The 19,557-nt window shown below is 39.1% G+C and overlaps 1 protein-coding gene across 1 annotated transcript in view; it reads left to right on the top strand.

Moving 5' to 3' along the window:
* CUBN (cubilin) overlaps positions 1-19,557 on the top strand; it is a 311,762-nt gene that overhangs the window by 24,657 nt on the left and 267,548 nt on the right. Inside the window, 6 exon segments of the mRNA XM_021064811.1 lie at positions 166-352; positions 2,063-2,175; positions 6,122-6,356; positions 12,050-12,231; positions 14,402-14,564; positions 15,958-16,145. Coding sequence (XP_020920470.1) covers positions 166-352; positions 2,063-2,175; positions 6,122-6,356; positions 12,050-12,231; positions 14,402-14,564; positions 15,958-16,145 — 1,068 coding nt within the window.

Raw genomic sequence — 19,557 nt, 5'->3', positions numbered from 1 at the left:
AATTCCCATTTGAACAGATTAGTCCAAGTCAGACTATGGGAAGATGCTTTTGGTTCAGCACCCTCTGCATCTTTGCCCCAGTGCTGTAGTTCTTTCTTCTTTGGGTCGATTCAGGTTTATTGTCTGTCCCTTTGTTCTGTGACCTGATGTTTCTTCTTTCCTTAGGAAACAGCCTCTGGTTATGTTTGTAATTGTGACTCGGGTTGGGCTGGTATGAACTGCACCGAAAACATCAACGAGTGTCTGAGCAACCCCTGTTTGAATGGCGGGACCTGTGTTGATGGCATTAATGCTTTCAGTTGCGAATGCACCCGTTTCTGGACGGGATCCCTCTGTCACCTTCCCCAGCAAGGTACGCTCAGCATTTCTCCTACCACAGATGCTCACAGCTTACAAGTCTTATCCTTCTTCTTTTTTTTTGCTATTTCTTGGGCCGTTCCCACAGCATATGGAGGTTCCCAGGCTAGGGGTTGAAGTGGAGCTGTAGCCTCTGGCCTACGCCAGAGCCACAGCAACGCGGGATCCGAGCCGCGTCTGCAACCTACACCACAGCTCACGGCAACGCCAACGCGGATCGTTAACCCACTGAGCAAGGGCAGGGACCGAACCCGCAACCTCATGGTTCCTAGTCGGATTCGTTAACCACTGCGCCACGACGGGAACTCCAACAAGTCTTATCCTTGAGTGAGTCCTGCGGCAGATTCTTCCACTGAACCTGCTTTCTCGCCCAGTTGCTCACAGGCTTAGACCCAAGTCTTTCCGTGCAGAAACAGTATGTAATTCACAAGGCAAATATATATCTCAGTTTAAGCCATAAAAAGCTTTCCATCAAAGGAAAAATTGAATTAACATTTCCCATTTTCATTATATCCATTTTGAAAACAAAATAGGTGAGGGATTGTACTTTTCTAAGGGGGAGTTTTCTCTGTAGCAGCCGTTTAATTTCCACGGAATGTTCCACATAATAACGTCACTGTCCTGCTCCAGATTATGCAGTGGCTCCCTTTGGCCTGTTAAATAAAGCCTGGATCTCTTGTTTTTTGGTCTTTTTAGGCTGCACCCACGGCATATGGAAATTCCCAGGCTAGGGGTCCAATCAGAGCTGCAGCTGCTGGCCTACCTCACAGCCACAGAGCCTCATCTGCAACCTACACCATAGCTCATGGCAATGTCAGGTCCTTAACCACTGAGGGAGGCCAGGGATCGAACCCACATCCTCATGGATTCTAGTCAGGTTCTTAACCCGCTGAGCCACAGTGGGAACTCTGGGACTGTTTTTCAGTCACCCTCTATAACCAGGCCTCACCCTGTCCATCTAATCTGCCTTTCACTGGTTCCCTAAAAATACTGCCTTTTAAGCCAGTCAGTGTTCTTTGTCCCCCAACCCCATGCGCCACCACATTTCTGCTGGGTTCCTCTATTTGGGAAAGGTCTCTCCCCAAACTGCTCCAGATTCATAAGCCGTAGGTAACATATTTCACAGAAGCTAAACTAAAATCATTCTCTAGCACTCAACATCCTCAGGAAGAACGAAGCAAAGATGGGCTTCCCATTCTGCCTCCTCCGTAACTGGACCTCTTCTCCAGCCCTCCCTCTTACTCCTGATTCTGAATGGGCACAATTTCCAGATTTTACCATGTGTTTCTAGCAGACCCTGTAGAGAAATAAGGAAGCCTACAATACTGTCTCCATCAGTTATGTGCTCACCTTCCAGCTGCGGAGACAAGTCTAAGAGAAAATGGCAGAGAAGAGACAAGAAGTGACAAATAGAGTTAGATTCTGTGGGGCCAAGTATCACAGAGGTGGAGGGAACAGGAGCCAGAGCAGCACAGAGACGCAGGGGAGACTCGGCAGTGATGAGATGTCAGCTGGACTTGAACATGAGGTGGGGATCTGGGTGGATGGTGGAGAAAGGACACGGGGAGAAGAGAGGATGGCGGAGCTTTTGTCTCCAGCGTTGACTCAGATTTTTCTGAAGGTTTTGGCAGCGGGGTGAGGGTGGCCCAGCCTCTTCCTTTTCTGAGTCTCTGAAGCGCACTGTTCATCTTCTTTGGCTTTGTAGTTTGTGGAGGGACCATGTCAGATGTGAGCGGAAGTTTCAGCTACATGAGCCCTGATGTTGGTTATGTTCATGATGTTGACTGCTTCTGGGTTCTCCGAACTGAAGAGGGAAAGGTAAATTCTGCCATTCAAAAAGTACACTTCATTTGCGTGTGTGAATGTGTAGTATGTGTAGACATTTCATAAAATGCATGTCAGGATAATTCACCTTCATGTATTGAGAACCATCTAAGGATCAGGCTTTGGGCTAAGTGACCTCCGTACCTTTCTCTAAACCCCACACTAACTCTCCAAGTTGAGTGCTAGTATCCACATCTTACATATGAAATAATGGAAACTATGAAAAACTAAGTAACGTTTTAAAAACACTCTGTAGCTGGTAACTGGACAAGTTGGATTTCAGAGTCAAGTTTGTCTTTCAAAGTCCATGCTCTTGTCCAGGATGAATGCTTCTTCTCTAGATGGGTTAGCCGACCGCAAGCCTGTAACGTTATATAAGTCAGACAGAGAAGGACAAATATCATCTGACATCATTTATATACGAAACCTAATTAAAAATGATACGGAAGAACGCATTTACACAACAGAAACATATTCACAGACTTTGAAATCACATTTACGGTTACCAAAGGGGAGATGAAGGGGGAGGGATAAATTAGGAGTTTGGGGTTAATATATACACACTAGTACCTATAGCCTAGATAGCTATTAAGGACCTGCTGTACAGCAGAGAACTCTTCTAAATATTCTGTAATAACCAAGGTGGGAAATGAATCTGAAAAAGAATGGTTATACAGATATGCGTAACTGACTCAATTTGCTGTATACCTGAAACTAACACAGCACTGTTACGTCAACTGTACTCCAACAAAATTTTAAAAAATAGCCATGTTGTTACTGAGACAGTCATGACCACTCAGTGGCCATTCAGTTGATTATTATGCAAGAAGGAGGGCTTGCTATTAAGATGGCTTTTTTTTTCATTTTTTTAAAGTTTAATTGAGCTATAGTTGATTACACGGCTGTGATAATTTCTGCTGTAAAACAAAGTGATTCAATTATACATTTACTAATACGCATTCTTTTTCAGATTCTTTTCCCTTATAGATCATCACAGAATACTGGGTAGAGTATTGCTCTATAGCAGGTCCCCATTGGCCAATCTTTCCATATACCTAAGTGTGCATATGCCAGTTCCACACCCCCAGCTCATCCCCCACCTGTCTTTGATAACCATACGTTTTTCAAAGTCTGTGAGTCTGTTTCTCTTCTCCAAATAAGGTCATTTGTATCCTTTTCTTAGATTCCACATATTAAGTTGGTTTTCTTATCGAAGTCCTCTCTGTGCCATTGCTTGTGCCAGTATGCTATGCTAATTGCTTCACATACATTATATCAATGTGTTTTAATTCTCATAACCCTGGGAGATATGAATTATTATCCTCATTATGCTTATGAGGAAGTGGCTCTTAGAGCAGCTGAGAAATTTGTCCAGGCTGTGTGGTTTATATGTAGCATCCAGGGACTGAACTGCGAACGAACACTCTTCAAATTAAGATCCAAGCCCGTGGTTTTCAGTGCTTTTTTATCCCTAACATTAATTGCTCAGACTTTCCCAAATATTTACTTCTCAGCCAACTCCTGAACTCATTAAAGTTGTATGTCTGAATAGCTAAGGCTTTCCCTTGAAATCCTATGAACTTTTCCCAGCAAGCTAATGTTACAGAGGTCATTGAACAAGGTCAGGAATATTTTTTCCCTTGAAGAGCAAAGATTCTTTGGGGCCTGGGGACCCCACAATAGAATAAACTCTAAAATCGATCTCCCGGTGGGTAGGTTATGTGAATTTCCTTCCTTCCATTTAGTTTTCATGAATTCTATTTCCTGACATTGAAAACATTTTTCTTTCAAGAAAACATCACTTGGTGAGAAAATGTTAATGTTTTTGTTATAAATTTGTAAAAAACTTCATGTTGTTTTTCTTGATTACTGAGGTTTTTTTATCTTCTTATCCTCATCATAGTTTTCATAATAGAGTAGAAATTACATAGAAATAAGGATAGTTTAATTCATACACATTTATCTGCTTTGCATTGAAATCACTTCCAGGATGAAAATGATGCAATGTTAGGTAACACATCTTATAAATACCCTAGCATACAATTTAAAAAAATATCCTGATAGCCTTTTTCATACGAGCCAAATGCTGTTGTAGTTTTAGATCAAAATGGAAATTATATTCAACAGCCTTCTTTTGGTACTTTGGCTGTTTTATTTTTATTGATTTATTTTTTACATTTTTATTGAAATAATAGTTGATTTACAATGTGTTAGTTTCAGATGTACCACAAAGTGACTCAGTTATATATATTTTTTTCTTTTTTTTTTCACATTTCTTTCCATTGTAGGTTATTGTCAGTATAAAATATTTTATGTTTCATTAATTATATTACTCTAAGTCTGTGCATTCTAACATTTTATTTTATTCTATTTATTTCATTTTATTTATTTAGTCTTTTTTAGGGCTGCACCCATGACATATGGAGGTTCCCAGGCTAGGGATTGAATCAGAGCTGTAACCGCTGGCCTGTGCCACAGCCACGGCAACGTGTCTGCAACCTACACCATAGCTCATGGCAACGCTGGATCCTTAACCCCTGAGTGAGACCAGGGATCAAGCCTGCGTCCTCATGGATACTAGCCAGATTCGTTTCCACTGAGCCTCGACGGGAACTCCCATTCTAACATTTTAACTTGGGAACACATTTTTAGGTTTATGCTCACCTACTTGCATACTCAGAACTCTTCCTTTTTCCTTGACATCTGCCCTTGGTGTTACTCTTCTGTTATTGAACTCATCTGTTATTGATCTGCAACCACCAAAGACTAGCACACTTTACAGATGCCTACATCATGCTTACTGTCTACACCTGAGGTCGTCCATCCAGGCTAGGCCTCAGTGGAGAGGTTCAGGGACCTCTAAATACCCAGCATCTCTGGGGGTCACAGATAAACTTGTGTGTGTGCTACATGCTGCAGGTTAATAGGCAGTGAGATGTAATTCAAGGGAGATTTTTCAAATGTCCACTGTATTTTACTGCTTTGGAAGCATTGTTAGCTATGGTTTTGGTGTGCCTCTGTTTAATCAGCTTGACAGTTGAATGAAACCTAGGGGGATGCTTTAACCCATGGAATACCCACTCATTGGGTATAAGGTTTCAGTGACACTAGTTGAATAAGTTCTAGAGACCCGCTGTACAACATGATGCCAGTAGGGAACAGTATGGCCTTGTGCCCTTCAACATTTAAAAGGGTAGATCTCATGTTGGGTTCTTACCACAAAAGCAGAAAGAGAAGGTGGGGGGGATGGAGGAAGCCAGGGAGGGATGGAAAGGGTGAGAGAGGGAGAAAGAGAGGGAGAGCGATACAGAGAGAGACAAGGAAATGCAGGAAGGTGTTGGGTATATCTGTTACATCAACTGTGGCAATTGTATCAGAGGTCATTACTTAGGTTCAAACTCCTCAGATTGTACACCTTAAAATGTGCAGTTCTTTGTATATCAGTTAGACCTCCATAAAGCTGTTAATAGTTTATTTCATTAATATTAAGCTTTTTGATATTAGCTGATCATAGGTCTGAGCAATTTTTAACACAAGTCATTTAATACATAGAATTGTCAGAGTTCCCATCACGGCTTAATGGAAACCAATCTGACTAGCATCCATGAGGACACAGATTCGATCCCTGTCCTTGCTCAGTGGGTTAAGGATCTGGCATTGCCATGAGGTGTGATGCAGCTCAGATCTGGCATTGCCGTGGCTGTGGGGTAGGCCAGTGGCTATAGCTCTGATTCAGCCCCTAGTCTGGGAATCTCCATATGCTGCAGGTGTGGCCCTAAAAAGACAAAAAAACAGTTGTCATACATTTATGGAAAATTAGGAAATGACAGGTTTCCCTCTTGAAAGCAACTCCATAAAAATGCCCCTTAATTAGTGGCATGAGTACTTTAGATTTGACATGGAAATGACAAATGACGTATTGTAACTTTCATATTTTTAGGTGCTGCGTATCACTTTCACTTTTTTCCAATTAGAATCAGTGGACAATTGTCCACATGAGTTTCTTCAGATTCACGATGGCGATTCGCCTGCTGCATTTCCACTGGGAAGGTTCTGTGGCTCCAGCCCCCCTCATGAACTCCTCAGTAGTGACAATGCCCTCTATTTTCATTTCTTTTCTGAACATTTAAGAAATGAGAGAGGCTTTACAATCAGATGGGAAACACGGCAACCAGGTAAGTGCAAACATGGGGAGGATAAAGCCAAATCTTGAGGTTATTACATTTTCTCAATCAGCATTAGATTTTAGATCAGCATTAGATGTTTTGAGATTTAGTGATATAGGATTTTTATAATTACTTTAAAATCAAGTAAATCTAAAAGGAATTGGCATTTTGTTTTGTGTTCAGAAGTATAACATTTGGATGAAATGGAAGATATTTTATAAATGAGTCTCAGTGGGTCCCTTCTGAAATTACTGAAGAGCATTTTTATAATCTCTACTAGGAAAATACTGCTGGGATGTTGAGGACATTGCCTGGTCCTTTACTTAGTATTTGCTATGCTAATGTCATTTGATGATTTCTTCTTTTTGCTATTATTTTAGTTTTAGTCCTATATTTTTTAAACTTTTTTATTATAAATTTCTTTTTTTCTTTTTTGCTGCCCTGTGGCATGAGGGTTCCCAGGCCCGGGATCAGATTTGAGCCACATTTGTGACCTAAGCCACAGCTGTAGCAATGCTGGATCTTTGACCCACTGTTTGGGGCCGGGGATTGAACCTGCATCCCATCACTCCCATTGTACCATAATGGGAACTCTGATATTGTTTTTTTTTAAATGGCTGCACCTGTGGCCTATGGAAATTCCTAGGACAGGGATTGAATCCAAGCCGAAGCTGCAATTTAGGCTGCAGCTGCAACACCACCGGATCCTTTAACCACTGCCAGGCTGGGGATCTAACCCATGTCTCCATAGCGACCGGAACTGCTGTAGCATTGTTAACCCAATGTTCCACAGCGGGAACTCCTACTATGACATTTTTAAACATATAAAAAAGCAGGGAGAACAGTATACCTAATCTTCTGTTCATTCATCGATAAATCTCTGAATCTTTCTGGAATGTCTCAGCTTTTCTCTTGGTCTGTTTTTCTATCTTCGTGCCACATTAGCTTAGCTACTGAAAGCTTGAAATCTGATAGTGTAGCACCTCTTCCTTTGTTCTTTTAAAATGTGCTAGAGCCTTTACACTTCCACATCAACTTTAGAATCAACTTGTTAATTTCCTGCAACAATCTGGTGGGATTTTGTTGACGTTGCATTGAACCTATAATCAGGTTGGGAAGAAAGGAGTTCTGAAAAATATTCATCTGCCAAGTAATACACATGGATTATCCTTGTATATACTAAGTCCTCTTTTAATTTATCTCAACTGTGGTTTAGCTCAGCAGATTTCCACACTTAATTATTCCATACTTTTTATTAGTTTTTCCCTAGATAGTTCATGTTTTATGCTATGTTCAATATTATTTTTCTAAAATTCCATTTTTTACTCATTATATGTAGAAATATACTATGTATAACTATAGACTTTAAAATATTTGGTTTTGAATCCTGCTATATTGCTAAAGTCATTCATCAATTCAGATGATTTTTTGGGTAGATTCTTTTGAAGTTCTCTGTCTATGCAGTTATGTTATCCATGAATATGTTATCTGTTTTCTTGCTTCCTTTCCAGTCTTTGTTATTTCTTTTCCTTGACTTATGTATTTTCTTGGCTAGGACGTCTAATACAGTGCTGAATATAAACAATGGAAGAGCATCTGCTCTGCACTGCAAATGCCCATCGAGAGAGTTCTGGGGTGAATGGGCAACTTACTACATGGGATTTCTTTCTTTCAAGGGTCATAGTCCCTTGCTCTTTGCTGCTCAATAACGGAATACAGTAAAAACTGAAGCAAGCAAACAATCATTCCTTACTATTAGGACCTATTAATCATTATTCAAATTTATTTGTTAAAGAACCTGGGTGGTTTGTCTTGTAGATTATCCCACATTCTGGATTTCGCTTTTTGCATCCTATGCGCCATTTATCACGCTGGAAATAGGGTAGTTAGATCAAGAAGTGTGATCAAATTCAATTTCTCTTTTTGCAAAAGTAATCACATCTGGAGGTACTTGATGTCTCCCTTTTTGAGAGTCACATTGATTAGAATGTTTCAATCTTCTCAGGTTGATCTTCCTCTTAAAAAGCTTTGCTTCTGCCTCTTCTCTATAGTTTCAGCAGCCCTTGGCTTCATTATTTAGATTAGTTGTTTATTAGGGCTTACAAAATGATGACAGTTTAATTTATCATCTCTTCTTTATTTATTACCTGGAGTTCTTCACTGGAGTAGAACTTTCCCATATCAATTATTTGGTTATGTCACATTCAGGGAAGGGAGGATAAATGCTTGATTCTTTTCCTTTCTTTCCCCCAGTATTCATATTAATGACTTGGTTTCCTAGTTTTCTCCAAAGTGATCGATTGGTTATTATTGCTTTTAATTTTGTTTTGGTTTTGATATCTATGAACGCATATTTTATCATATTGGATATATTTTAATCCATTCTAGGCTTTTTAACATTAAACTATTCTGTATTTGGATAGTGGGAAACTTTTGATTTTGTTTTTGAGCCTCTTTGACTCAATTCCAGTTACCTTTGAAAACTTCCTTGCTTTCTGGTCTGAGATGTTTCAGGTACTTCATATACCTTTACTGTCTTAGAACCGAAGCCAATTATTCTCTAAAGGGCTGGACTCCTTTAATCGGAAATGGTATTTAGATACCAAAATCTAGGCCCTATGAGTAGCTGTTGCTACTAGGTCAATCAAAATCTCTAAATCTTTGAGTGGAGAGAACTATAAAATACTTCTATTATTTTTTAAAGGAAAAATACATCACAATGGTCTTCCAAAACTTTCACATATTCAAATTACAGTTCTTTTTAAACTTTGTATTTATTCTTCTCTCCTACACTAAAAATCTTTGCTCCCAAGGACATTAACATGTTATCTTTGTCCTTAATCCTATTATGTAAATTTTCAGAAAAACAATAACAATAATATTACTAATAGTACAACTTAAAACCATTTACTGTTTCTTGACTTTTCTTTCCGTGCTTAAGCTGTGTTTCACTCAAGCTGTGTAGTCAAATTATAGTATTTTGTGTCTCTTGAAATATTTCTTACTCTTAAACTGTTATGGCAATGTGGCTATTTCATTTGTTTCCCTTTGCTTGTGATTTTAAAGATCTCTTTTTAAAATTTTTATTGGATTTAAATTTGTAATTATGTAACACATTTTCGTAGTTCCAAAGCAAAATCAAAACACATGGTAGATTTAGAGAAGTCTAACTCCCATGCCAGTCCCTTCACCCTGTTCCTTTTCTCTCCCAGAGGTAACAATTTGTGTTAGTTTTGGATTTATCCTCCCATTTAAAAAATATAAGCAAATAATCACAGGTAGTGTATTTTCCTTTTTCTTAGATAAAAAGTAGCCCAAAACACTCAGTGGTTTGTAGTTTGCCTTTTCACTTCATATGTCTTGGGGATTATTTCATAACTAGAGCACAGGTTGCCGTTATAAAGATAGCTCATCCAGGAGTTCCTGCCATGGCTCAGTGGAAATGAATCTGACTGGCATCCATGAGGATGCAGGTTCGATCCCTGGCCTTGCTCAGTGGGTTAAGGATCTGGCGTTGCCATGAGCTGCGGTGTAGGTCACAGACACAGCTTGGATCTGGCATTGCCATGGCTGTGGCATAGGCTGACAGCTACAGCTCCAGTTGGACCCCTAGCCTGGGATCTTCCATATGCTGTGGGTCGCAGCCCTAAAATAACAACAACAAAAAAAAAGGTAGCTCATCCACTCTGTTCAATTCAGGATCTATTGATGGGCTTGTTTCCAGTCTTGGAATACCAAATTATTCTGCCACAAAATGGCTTGTGAGTTTGTCTTGTATTTTTGCCAAGGTATCTTTGGGATAGATTTTTGAAAGTGGAACTGTTGGTTAAAAAATAAATGCCGAAGTTTTTGTTTGGTATTCACCATAGTCTCATCTATAAGAATTTTACCATTTTGCATTCTCATCAGCAGTGTGAGCACCTATTTCCCCAGAGCCTCACCAATACTTTGTTTTCAAAATTCTGGGTTGTTTATTTGTTTGCTTTAATCATTCTCAGAGATAATAAATGGTATCTCAGTGAAGTTTTATTTGTATCGCCTTTGTTATGAGTCAGGCTGAATATCTTTTCTATGTATAAAGGATTTTTAAATTTTTTCAGTGAACTTTGTTTATATCTCTATTTTTTTGAGAAGCTTTTCTTATTTTAGCGATATTAACTCTTTGTATTATATTGTTTTTCTCAGTTTCCTGTTAACATTTTATTTTGCTCACTCTTCCTAATGAGATGTTTTCTCAGTGAGAATTATGTAACTGGTTGTTTTACTTTTTACTTCTGTAACATAACTTTTGTCTGAATGACCCGCGTAGCTATGTACATTTCATAATTTGCATATCTGAAATGTTACCTTATTTTATTTTTTTCTGATTTGTATTTACTCATCTAGATTTATATTTAGTATTTCTGTTCTTCTGATTTACACTTGCATTTCTTATAAGCCACCAGATTCTTTGTTAAATAAATGTGGGTATTAATAAAGAAAAGTCTCTTCCAGGAGTTCCCGTCGTGGTGCAGTGGTTAACGAATCTGACTAGGAACCATGAGGTGGCGGGTTCGGTCCCTGCCCTTGCTCAGTGGGTTAACGATCCGGCGTTGCCGTGAGCTGTGGTGTAGGTTGCAGATGCGGCTCAGATCCTGCGTTGCTGTGTCTCTGGTGTAGGCTGGTGGCTACAGCTCCAATTCATCCCCTAGCCTGGAAACCTCCATATGCCTCGGAAGCAGCCCAAGAAATAGCAAAAAAAGACAAAAAAAAAAAAAAAAGAGTCTCTTCCAGTCCCTGATATAGAACTTTAGGGGGATAATGGGGTGTAATGGACATGGTGGTGGAGTCGACATCAGAAACCCTCGCCCCATCCTTCCCTCACTCTATTCCTGGGAAAGTGGCTTAACCGACCACCCATAGACACAGATTTGAATTTCTTAGTTTATAAAATGAATGATTTAATTATATCACAGTGTTAAGAAAAATTCTCAAATGAAAATTATGTTGCACTTAACTGTTCTAGTGTAAAAAAATAATCTTTTGAAAGGCATGGGGTTGACAGAAGTTTGAGAATGTTTTAAGAGTTAATGTACAAAATTGGACGGGAGGGATAATTGAGGATTTGGGATTAACAGATACACACTACTATATATAAAATGCATAAACAACAAGGACCTGCTGTATAGCACAGGGGACTCTTTTCAGTATCTTAAAATAAACTATAATGGAACAGAATCTGAAAAAGAACATACATATATAATTGAATATATGTGTATGTATGTGTATATGTATATATGTGTATAAAAAACAGAACTGCTTGATTGTATACCTAAAACTAACACAGCATTATAAATCAACTATACCTCTATAAAAAAAGAAGAGTTAATGTACAAAAATTAATCTCCTTCAAAGTAGAAAACATAAATCTATCATCCCATTGTTCATCCCTCAGAACCGCATTTTAAATCACTTTGCCATAAGATGGCTAATAAGTTCGGAGCTCAATGCATGGGTGATTCATTTATTTATCAATTGGTACTCCTGGATTTATAACTTTATCAAACCAGAAAACAGAAAGTCTTGCTCAATTTACGAGGGTGTCCAAAGCGTCGCATAATTATGTAAACAATGTTTTTCTTCTTATAGGAAAGGCTGTGATAATTCCACCTGAATTCTAACTTGTACACAAATGTAAAGCTCTTTTTTTCCTCTTATTTTAGAGTGTGGAGGTGTCCTGACCGGGACTTACGGTTCTCTTAAGTCTCCAGGATATCCCGGAAAGTATCCCCCAGGAAGAGATTGTGTGTGGAAAGTGATAGCCAGTCCCGATCTCCTGATAACATTTACTTTTGGGACCTTGAGTCTGGAGCACCATGATGATTGCCGCAAAGATTACCTTGAGGTAAACAATTGTATTGAGATAGAACTTCTCATGATAGGATTAGAACTCAGGGAACTCTGGTGGATTATGCTCTTGAATTACCACAAATTATGAGCAATAGTTGGATGTATTCTTCAACAGGCAGTTGATGTCTAAGTCTTGCTAACTCCCTGTTGGCAATTGTGCCAGCGTGTTGCATCTTCTGGGTTCCGTTTGAATCTGGGACTCTGACTGCCTTGCCTTCCCATCATTTCCTGGAAAACCAGTCCCCTATCATGGGAAAAGCAGCATTTATGAACCCACACACTGGAATGGCTCTCTTCCCTGAAGCAGATTCAGTTTTTTAGTTTTCATAAACTGACAAGGTGTTTCCCAAGTTGACTGTAGAGTTTCAAGAAGAAAAACAACTTAATAGCAATTGTGTTGAAATGGACTGCTAAAGGGTATGCCTCATTGGAATATATTGACAATTGTCATTGAGAGGAGAGGAGTCCCCCTCTGCCCCTCTTGCTTATCATTAATAAAAGATTAAAAAATAAAAGGGCTTTTATATCTAAATTCCATAAGCATATAGGTCCATCAAAAGCATACCTTTCCATTTGTAGCCAGAAAATATCACCGAGAAGATTAAATTCATATATTGTTCACCATACATCTCAGTACCCCTTGCAGTAGTGATAAAAGATAAAATGCTTTTTTGGAGTTCCCGTCGTGGCTCAGTGGTTAATGAATCCGACTAGGAACCGTGAGGTTGCAGGTTCGATCCCTGGCCTTGGTCAGTGGGTTAAGGATCCAGCGTTGCCATGAGCTGTGGTGTAAGTTGCAGACGCAGCTTGGATCCTGCATTGCTGTGGCTCTGGTGTAGGCTGGTGGCTACAGCTTCGATTAGACCCTTAGCCTGGGAACCTCCATATGCTGTGGGAGCAGCCCTAGAAATGGCAAAAAGACAAAAAAAAAAAAAAATATATATATATATATATACATACACACACACACTCACACACACACACACACACACACATATAAAATGCTTTTCCAAGTCCATTAGAGAAGAATGGAGAGCTCTGGAATTATTCATAAAGGATAGAAGGATATGGGCTGTCAAACCGGAATCTCCACAAGTTAAAGTCATTAGAAATTTAGCAGGTATAATGGATTTGAAACCTTTGGGAATAACTGGAAGACCTACCTCTCCCTGGAAGATATCAGCAAGCTAATTCTTTATATGTTGGCATAGAGTGAATTTTCTTGAAATTAATTTTAATAAATGCCATCAAATTAAAATTAGAGGCATTTTTTCCCATCCCAATGTATTAACTCCTGGATACACACCTAATCGAATCACTCATTCTGGTAACATACACACCTACACACCTAATCGAATCACTCATTCTGGTAACATTGAAACGCCTCTCTTTTCTCAACCGTATTTCAAGGAACTAGTTAAATTACAGGAATGAAGTAATGCTGCATTATAACTTTGTTGCCAGTAGAAAAAGTAATTTGGGCAAAACTGGATACTTAAAAATATTTACTTCCTTGGTGCCTGGGTGTTCTATGCAGGACAGAATTTTCAGTAACGACAGAATTTTCAGTAACAACAGAATTATAGAGTGGTTGACATGATTATTTAAGAAATTAAAACCCAGCAATTAAAAAGCATTTCTAAGGTCACATCATCATTACAGCGGTACTTAATTAAAGTTGTATTTTTTTAATTCATGAAACTTTTTATGTTACATCTAATCTAACATTATTTCCTTTTGCACCTCACCTTCCTGAGTGCTTAGACCAAGCTCGGCATTAATTCGCATTGCTGGCATTCCTTCTTCTGTTGTCTTTAAATATATATTCATTCATTTCTTCTGGATTGCTAGGCATTTATCATTTCAAAACAAAAACATCGGGGTGGGGGTGGGGACTAGGAAAGAAACTATTGAGAAATATTCAGGAGAAAAATTCAAAGTATACAGCTAGCCTCAGAATTAAAATTCAGACACAACATAAGGCAGCTGAGTTGATGAGAGACTCCCCTTTCCTGAGCCCCAACCTTGTGTTAGACTTTCGGTGGTAGGAGAACCTCCCAGAGCCATCACTTTTCAAGATGAGTTTTCTGACATTAACGTACAAAACAACTGGCTTTGTTAAAATCTGACCACTTTGAGTGTAATGACTCCTTCTCTTGTTTTAGATTCGAGATGGCCCTTTGCATCAGGACCCCGTTCTTGGGAAATTCTGCACCAGCCTCTCTGTCCCACCACTCCAGACTACAGGTCCCTTTGCCAGAATTCATTTCCATTCCGACAACCAGATTAATGACCAAGGGTTTCACATCACCTACTTGACAACACCTTGTGAGTAACGTGATCACTGGGAGCTTAGCATGAATGTGAAGGACAGCGCTGTGCTTATAGCTGCTTTGTATTTTTTTTTTCTTTTTATGTCCGCACCTGCAGCATTTGGGCGTTCCCAGGGGATGACTCGGAGCAGTAGCTGAGGCCTGAGCCACAGCCAAAGCAATGCCCCATCTGAGCTGCATCTGCCACCTATGCTGCATCTTGTGGCAACGCTGAATCCTTAAACCACTGCGTGAGGCCAGGGATCGAACCCATATCCTCATGGATACTAGTTGGATTCTTAGCCGGCTGAGCCACAATGGGAACCCCTGTTTTGTATTTTTTTTTAAATTTTTATTAGAGTATAGTTGGCTTACAGTATTGTGTTAGTTTCAGATGTATAGCAAAGTGATTCAGTTTTACATATATAAATATTCTTTTGTGAAACTGCAGGTGACTTCCACTGACAACATGTATTTATAAACAGTTCTCTCACTGTTCCAAATTTTTCCTTTATCTTCTCATTGTTCTATTATTAATGGTGTAGTACCCCTTGGCCCCTGAATTATGGGCACTGCATTATGGAAGATATGTGTGAGGTCCCCCCAAAGTAAATAATTCAGACACCAGTTCCCCAGCTGTTTTTGTGTTTTGTTGTGAGATCTTGCTCAGGAGGGAAATGCAGTCTATCTTGAGATGTGTCCAATTTTATAACTATTTTGCCGTTAACTTGGTTTGGCACCTTAAAACAAACCAAGAACAAAAAAAAAAAAAAAAAAAAAAGGAAATGTTCTCGGATTTTTATTTTCAGGCTCCAGAGGATTTTGTTCTTGACATATATCATTGTGCCCCAGTGAAAATTAACAGGAAAAACACCCATTAAACCTCAATCTCAGGAAAAAGAGCAATAAACATCTTTTCACTAGTCCTCTTTCTCCATTTGTTTTGGCTTCAGGGTGAATCTGCAGTCAGCTGTCTATAATTTCTGTGGTCCATACCTGCTTTCTATGCCCATCAGTTTTCCCCTGACTGCATCTTGCTCTTCTGTATTCATTATCCTTTTAATCTGATTCATTTTTCTAGGTACAGATTTTATTTTGTTGCATGTATTTTATGAATGCCCTCCCATCTCTTTGGAGTGAAGGAGAGCATAAATACATTTTTAAAGCAATTGGTGGAAGAGGATGTTCGATTGAAAGTCAGATTGCACATTTCTACAGCTTTTTCTTTAGGTGCGAGATGTCAAGCTGAAAATCCTATAATGAAAGCCATTAAGTCTGTACAGGGTGAATAGAGTGGGTGTGTGATGGGGTAGGTGTTTGTATAATTTTTAGAAATTGCATCTCACGCCTGGGAGCTGGAGGAATGGCCAACCACGTAACCTTTCCCTTCTCTTCCGTGCTCTCTTTAGCCGACCTGCATTGTGGAGGGAACTTCACAGACCCAGAGGGTCTTCTCTCTCCTGACTTGTCTGGACCTTTCACGCACAGCAGACAATGCATCTATGTCATAACGCAGCCCCTGGGAGAGCAAATCCAGGTCAACTTCACCCACGTGGAGCTGGAAGGCCAGAGTGGCTGTTCTCAGAGTTACATTGAGGTAACTTTTGCTACTTAATGGCACTTGTCTGATGTGTAGCCACATTTTTTTATATTCCGTGGCACAGAGGTCTTCAGAGCATTGTTGGGTCAGCAGCATATGAATCACCTGGAAGATCTGGATGTAAGAAATGTAGTTCTGTCCCCATCCCAGACGGACTGAATCAGAACCCCTGGGGGTAGGCTCAGCAATCTGTATTTTAGCAGATGCCCCACTCCCCACCTCGCCCCAACCCCTAAACTGATTCCGATGCAGACTAGAAGGCTAGAGTCTGAGAACAGCTGTTCTAGAGAATGTGAAAGAATTTGCCAAAAATAGATCTACAGATGGTGAACCAGGAGATTGGTAATAGAATAGCAGAGAACAAGAAGGAAAGGTAAGACTAGAGGCTCATAATAACGCTAAATCACATGCTATTAAACTGAGTGCTAATAATGAAGGTGAATGCAAATAAGTAAGACTGATAGGGTTTACAAATATGATACAGATTTCAGAGGTTGTCCAGGACAACTTTCAGTGTGAGGGAACTCAACCCAGACAAGTGAAAGGATTTGCCCAAGTGAGCTAGCTAGTCAGCAGCAGAGACTTAAGTTAAAGCATTGGATAATTTTAGAGTTTAGGGACTTTGTTCCTTCATCAGAGCTGCTTGTTCTCCTTCAGAAAGTCTGATTTACGTGTGTGTGATGGTTATACGAAGAAGAATATCTGAAACAAAAAGGCAGCCTTTGTTTGCCTCGCCTGGTATTTCTTTGGCTTAGCTATTGGTCAAGCCACAAATTAAAATGTTGAGCAAGAGAAACAAAACATTTTTTGTTGGGTGCAACCCTTTTATGTAAACTCAGAGGGGCATTGACAGTTTGGTTTGTTTATGGAAGTTAGAACAAATCATTTTTCCAGGAAAAACCTATGTAACCTCTTGCCCTCTTCTCTCCTTCACATGTGTTGAGAGAAAGCATAGAATTTTAGCATGAGGTCTGAATACAGCTCAGTAATGAAGAAGTACATTGACCCTGGTACCATAATAATGCCTTTTAAAAAATTCATCCAGAGATTTTAAACTTAGACAATAAGGCACATGTGTATGTTCACTCAGCGTATGTTTTCTAAAGTCCCTTAGACAGCACATTAAAGTGTTTGTTATGAAGCACTTTTAGATGTTTTTACATAAATAAAAATTAAATTTCTGACATCCATTTTTTTACTATGAGAATGGTAAACATAGTTCATGCTGAGAGAGTATTTATTATGCACAGGTGCTAGTCTGAAAATTTTAAAACATGATCATAAACTAAATAGATAATGATAATTGTCTTCTTCCTGCCTGTTGGACATGATGCATGCTTTACCTGTGTTAATTCACTAAATGTTTACAGCAACCATAATTACTCCTATTTCGATACTAGGGGGTTGAAGCATAGAGAACTTGTTGCTTGTCTGTAGTTGCATGTCTAGGAATTGAATTTAGTAGTTTCTGTTGTACTCTTTTCTGATAAAAACAGACAAGCCGCAGTGTAGCTGTGACCACAAGCGGTGGCTCTCCTTCCCTAGGGAGGAAGCTCTTGTGAATTTCCCAATTCCATACCTGGCTCCCTGGTCACAGGACTATAACATGGAAGCGGGCAAAATGCTTTTCTTGGCTGGGCAAAAATAGAACTCTAATTTTATGGGGAATCTGAGTACCTTTCTATTGGATTCTTTGATGTTTTTAAATTTAATTTTATGGCTGCACGCATGGCACATGCAAATTCCCGGGCCAGGGACTGAATCTGAGCCATAGTTGCCACCCATGCCACATCTGTGGCAATGCCAGATACTTTTTTTGTAACCCACTGTGCTGGGCCAGGGATCGAACCCCTGCCTCTGCAGCAACCCAAGCCACTGCAGTTGGATTCCTAACCCACTGTGCCATAACAGAAATTCCCTATTAGATTTTTTGTGGTGGTTCTAATGTCTCTAAGTATTGCCCAAAACACCTGAAGTGGTTTACCCTCTCTGGCTTTTCAGTACACTCTAACTAAATTTCAATAAGGAGTTATATGAAATGAATTGTTCTGAAGTCATCAGAAGGTAAAATTATAAAGCTAGCATTGAAAGATTTAATATTGTAAAGCAGAGGGGCAGAATGTTTTGTAGCCAGAATGGGGCTGGAGTTAATTCATCTGAGATTTTTATATGTATATATTTTTTTATTTGGGGGAGCATTTTAAAAATTGAAATATAGTTCATAAACAGTATTAGGTGAGTTTCAGGTGTGTAACATGATTTGCCATTTATAGACATTATGTAAAGATTAGCAGAGCATGTCTGGAAACCATCTGTCCCCATACAAAGTTATTACAGTGTGATTGCCCATATTCTCTACAGTGTATGTTACATCCTGTGACTTATCGTGTAACTGGAGGTTTTTCCTCTTAATCCTCTACGCCTCTTTGCCCTCCTCACCCACATTGCCCTCTGTTCTGGCAACCACCCATTTGTTCTCTGTATCTATGAGTCTGTTTTTGTTTTGTTTGTTTTTTTTTGTTGTTGTTGTTCTTTAAATTCCACATACAAGTAAAATCATATAATTTGTCTTTATCTGACTTATTTCACTTAGCATAATACCATCTAGATCTATCCATGTTGTCGCAAATGGCAAGATCCCTTTTTATGGTGGAGTCATACTCCATTTTGTGTATGTATTTGTGTACATATATACCACATTTTCTTTGTTCATCCATCAACAAACACTTAGATTGCTTCCATCCCTTGGTTGTTGCAAATAATGCTGAAATGAACAATGGAATATGCATATCTTTCCAAAGTAGTGTTTTTGTTTTCTTTGGATAAATACTCAGAGGTGGATGACTGGGTGGATTATATCCTAGTCTTAATTTTAATTTTCTTGAGAAACCTCTATACTGTTTTCCATAGTGGCTACACCAATCTGTAATCCCACCAACAGTGCGCCAAGGTTCCCTTTTCTCTACATCCTTGCCAACACTTGTTATTTGTTGTCTTTTTGATGATAAGCATTTTGACATGATGTAGCTTCTTGTGGTTTTGATTTGCATTTCCCTGATGATTAGTGATGTTGAGCATATTTTCATGTATCTGTTCACCATCTGCATGTCTTCTCTGGAATAATGTCTGTTTAGGTCCTCTGCCCGTAATTTAATTGTTTGGTTTTTTGATGTTGAGTTATATAAGTTCTTTGTGTATTTTGGATACTTATCAGGTATATTATTGTTTGCAAATGTCTTCTCCTATTTAGAATGGGCTGACTTTTCATATTGTTGATAGTATCCTTGGATGTGCAAAACCTTTTCAGTTTGACGTAGTCCCATTTGTTTATTTTTGGTTTTGCTTCCATTGCTTGAGGAGACATTTCCCCCACCTCCTCAAAATAGTGCTAAATGTACTACCTTTTTTT

The sequence above is a fragment of the Sus scrofa genome, chromosome 10 (genome assembly GCF_000003025.6).
Source record: "Sus scrofa isolate TJ Tabasco breed Duroc chromosome 10, Sscrofa11.1, whole genome shotgun sequence".
Taxonomy (NCBI): Eukaryota; Metazoa; Chordata; class Mammalia; order Artiodactyla; family Suidae; genus Sus; species Sus scrofa.
This window is presented reverse-complemented; position numbering and strand designations above follow the sequence as displayed.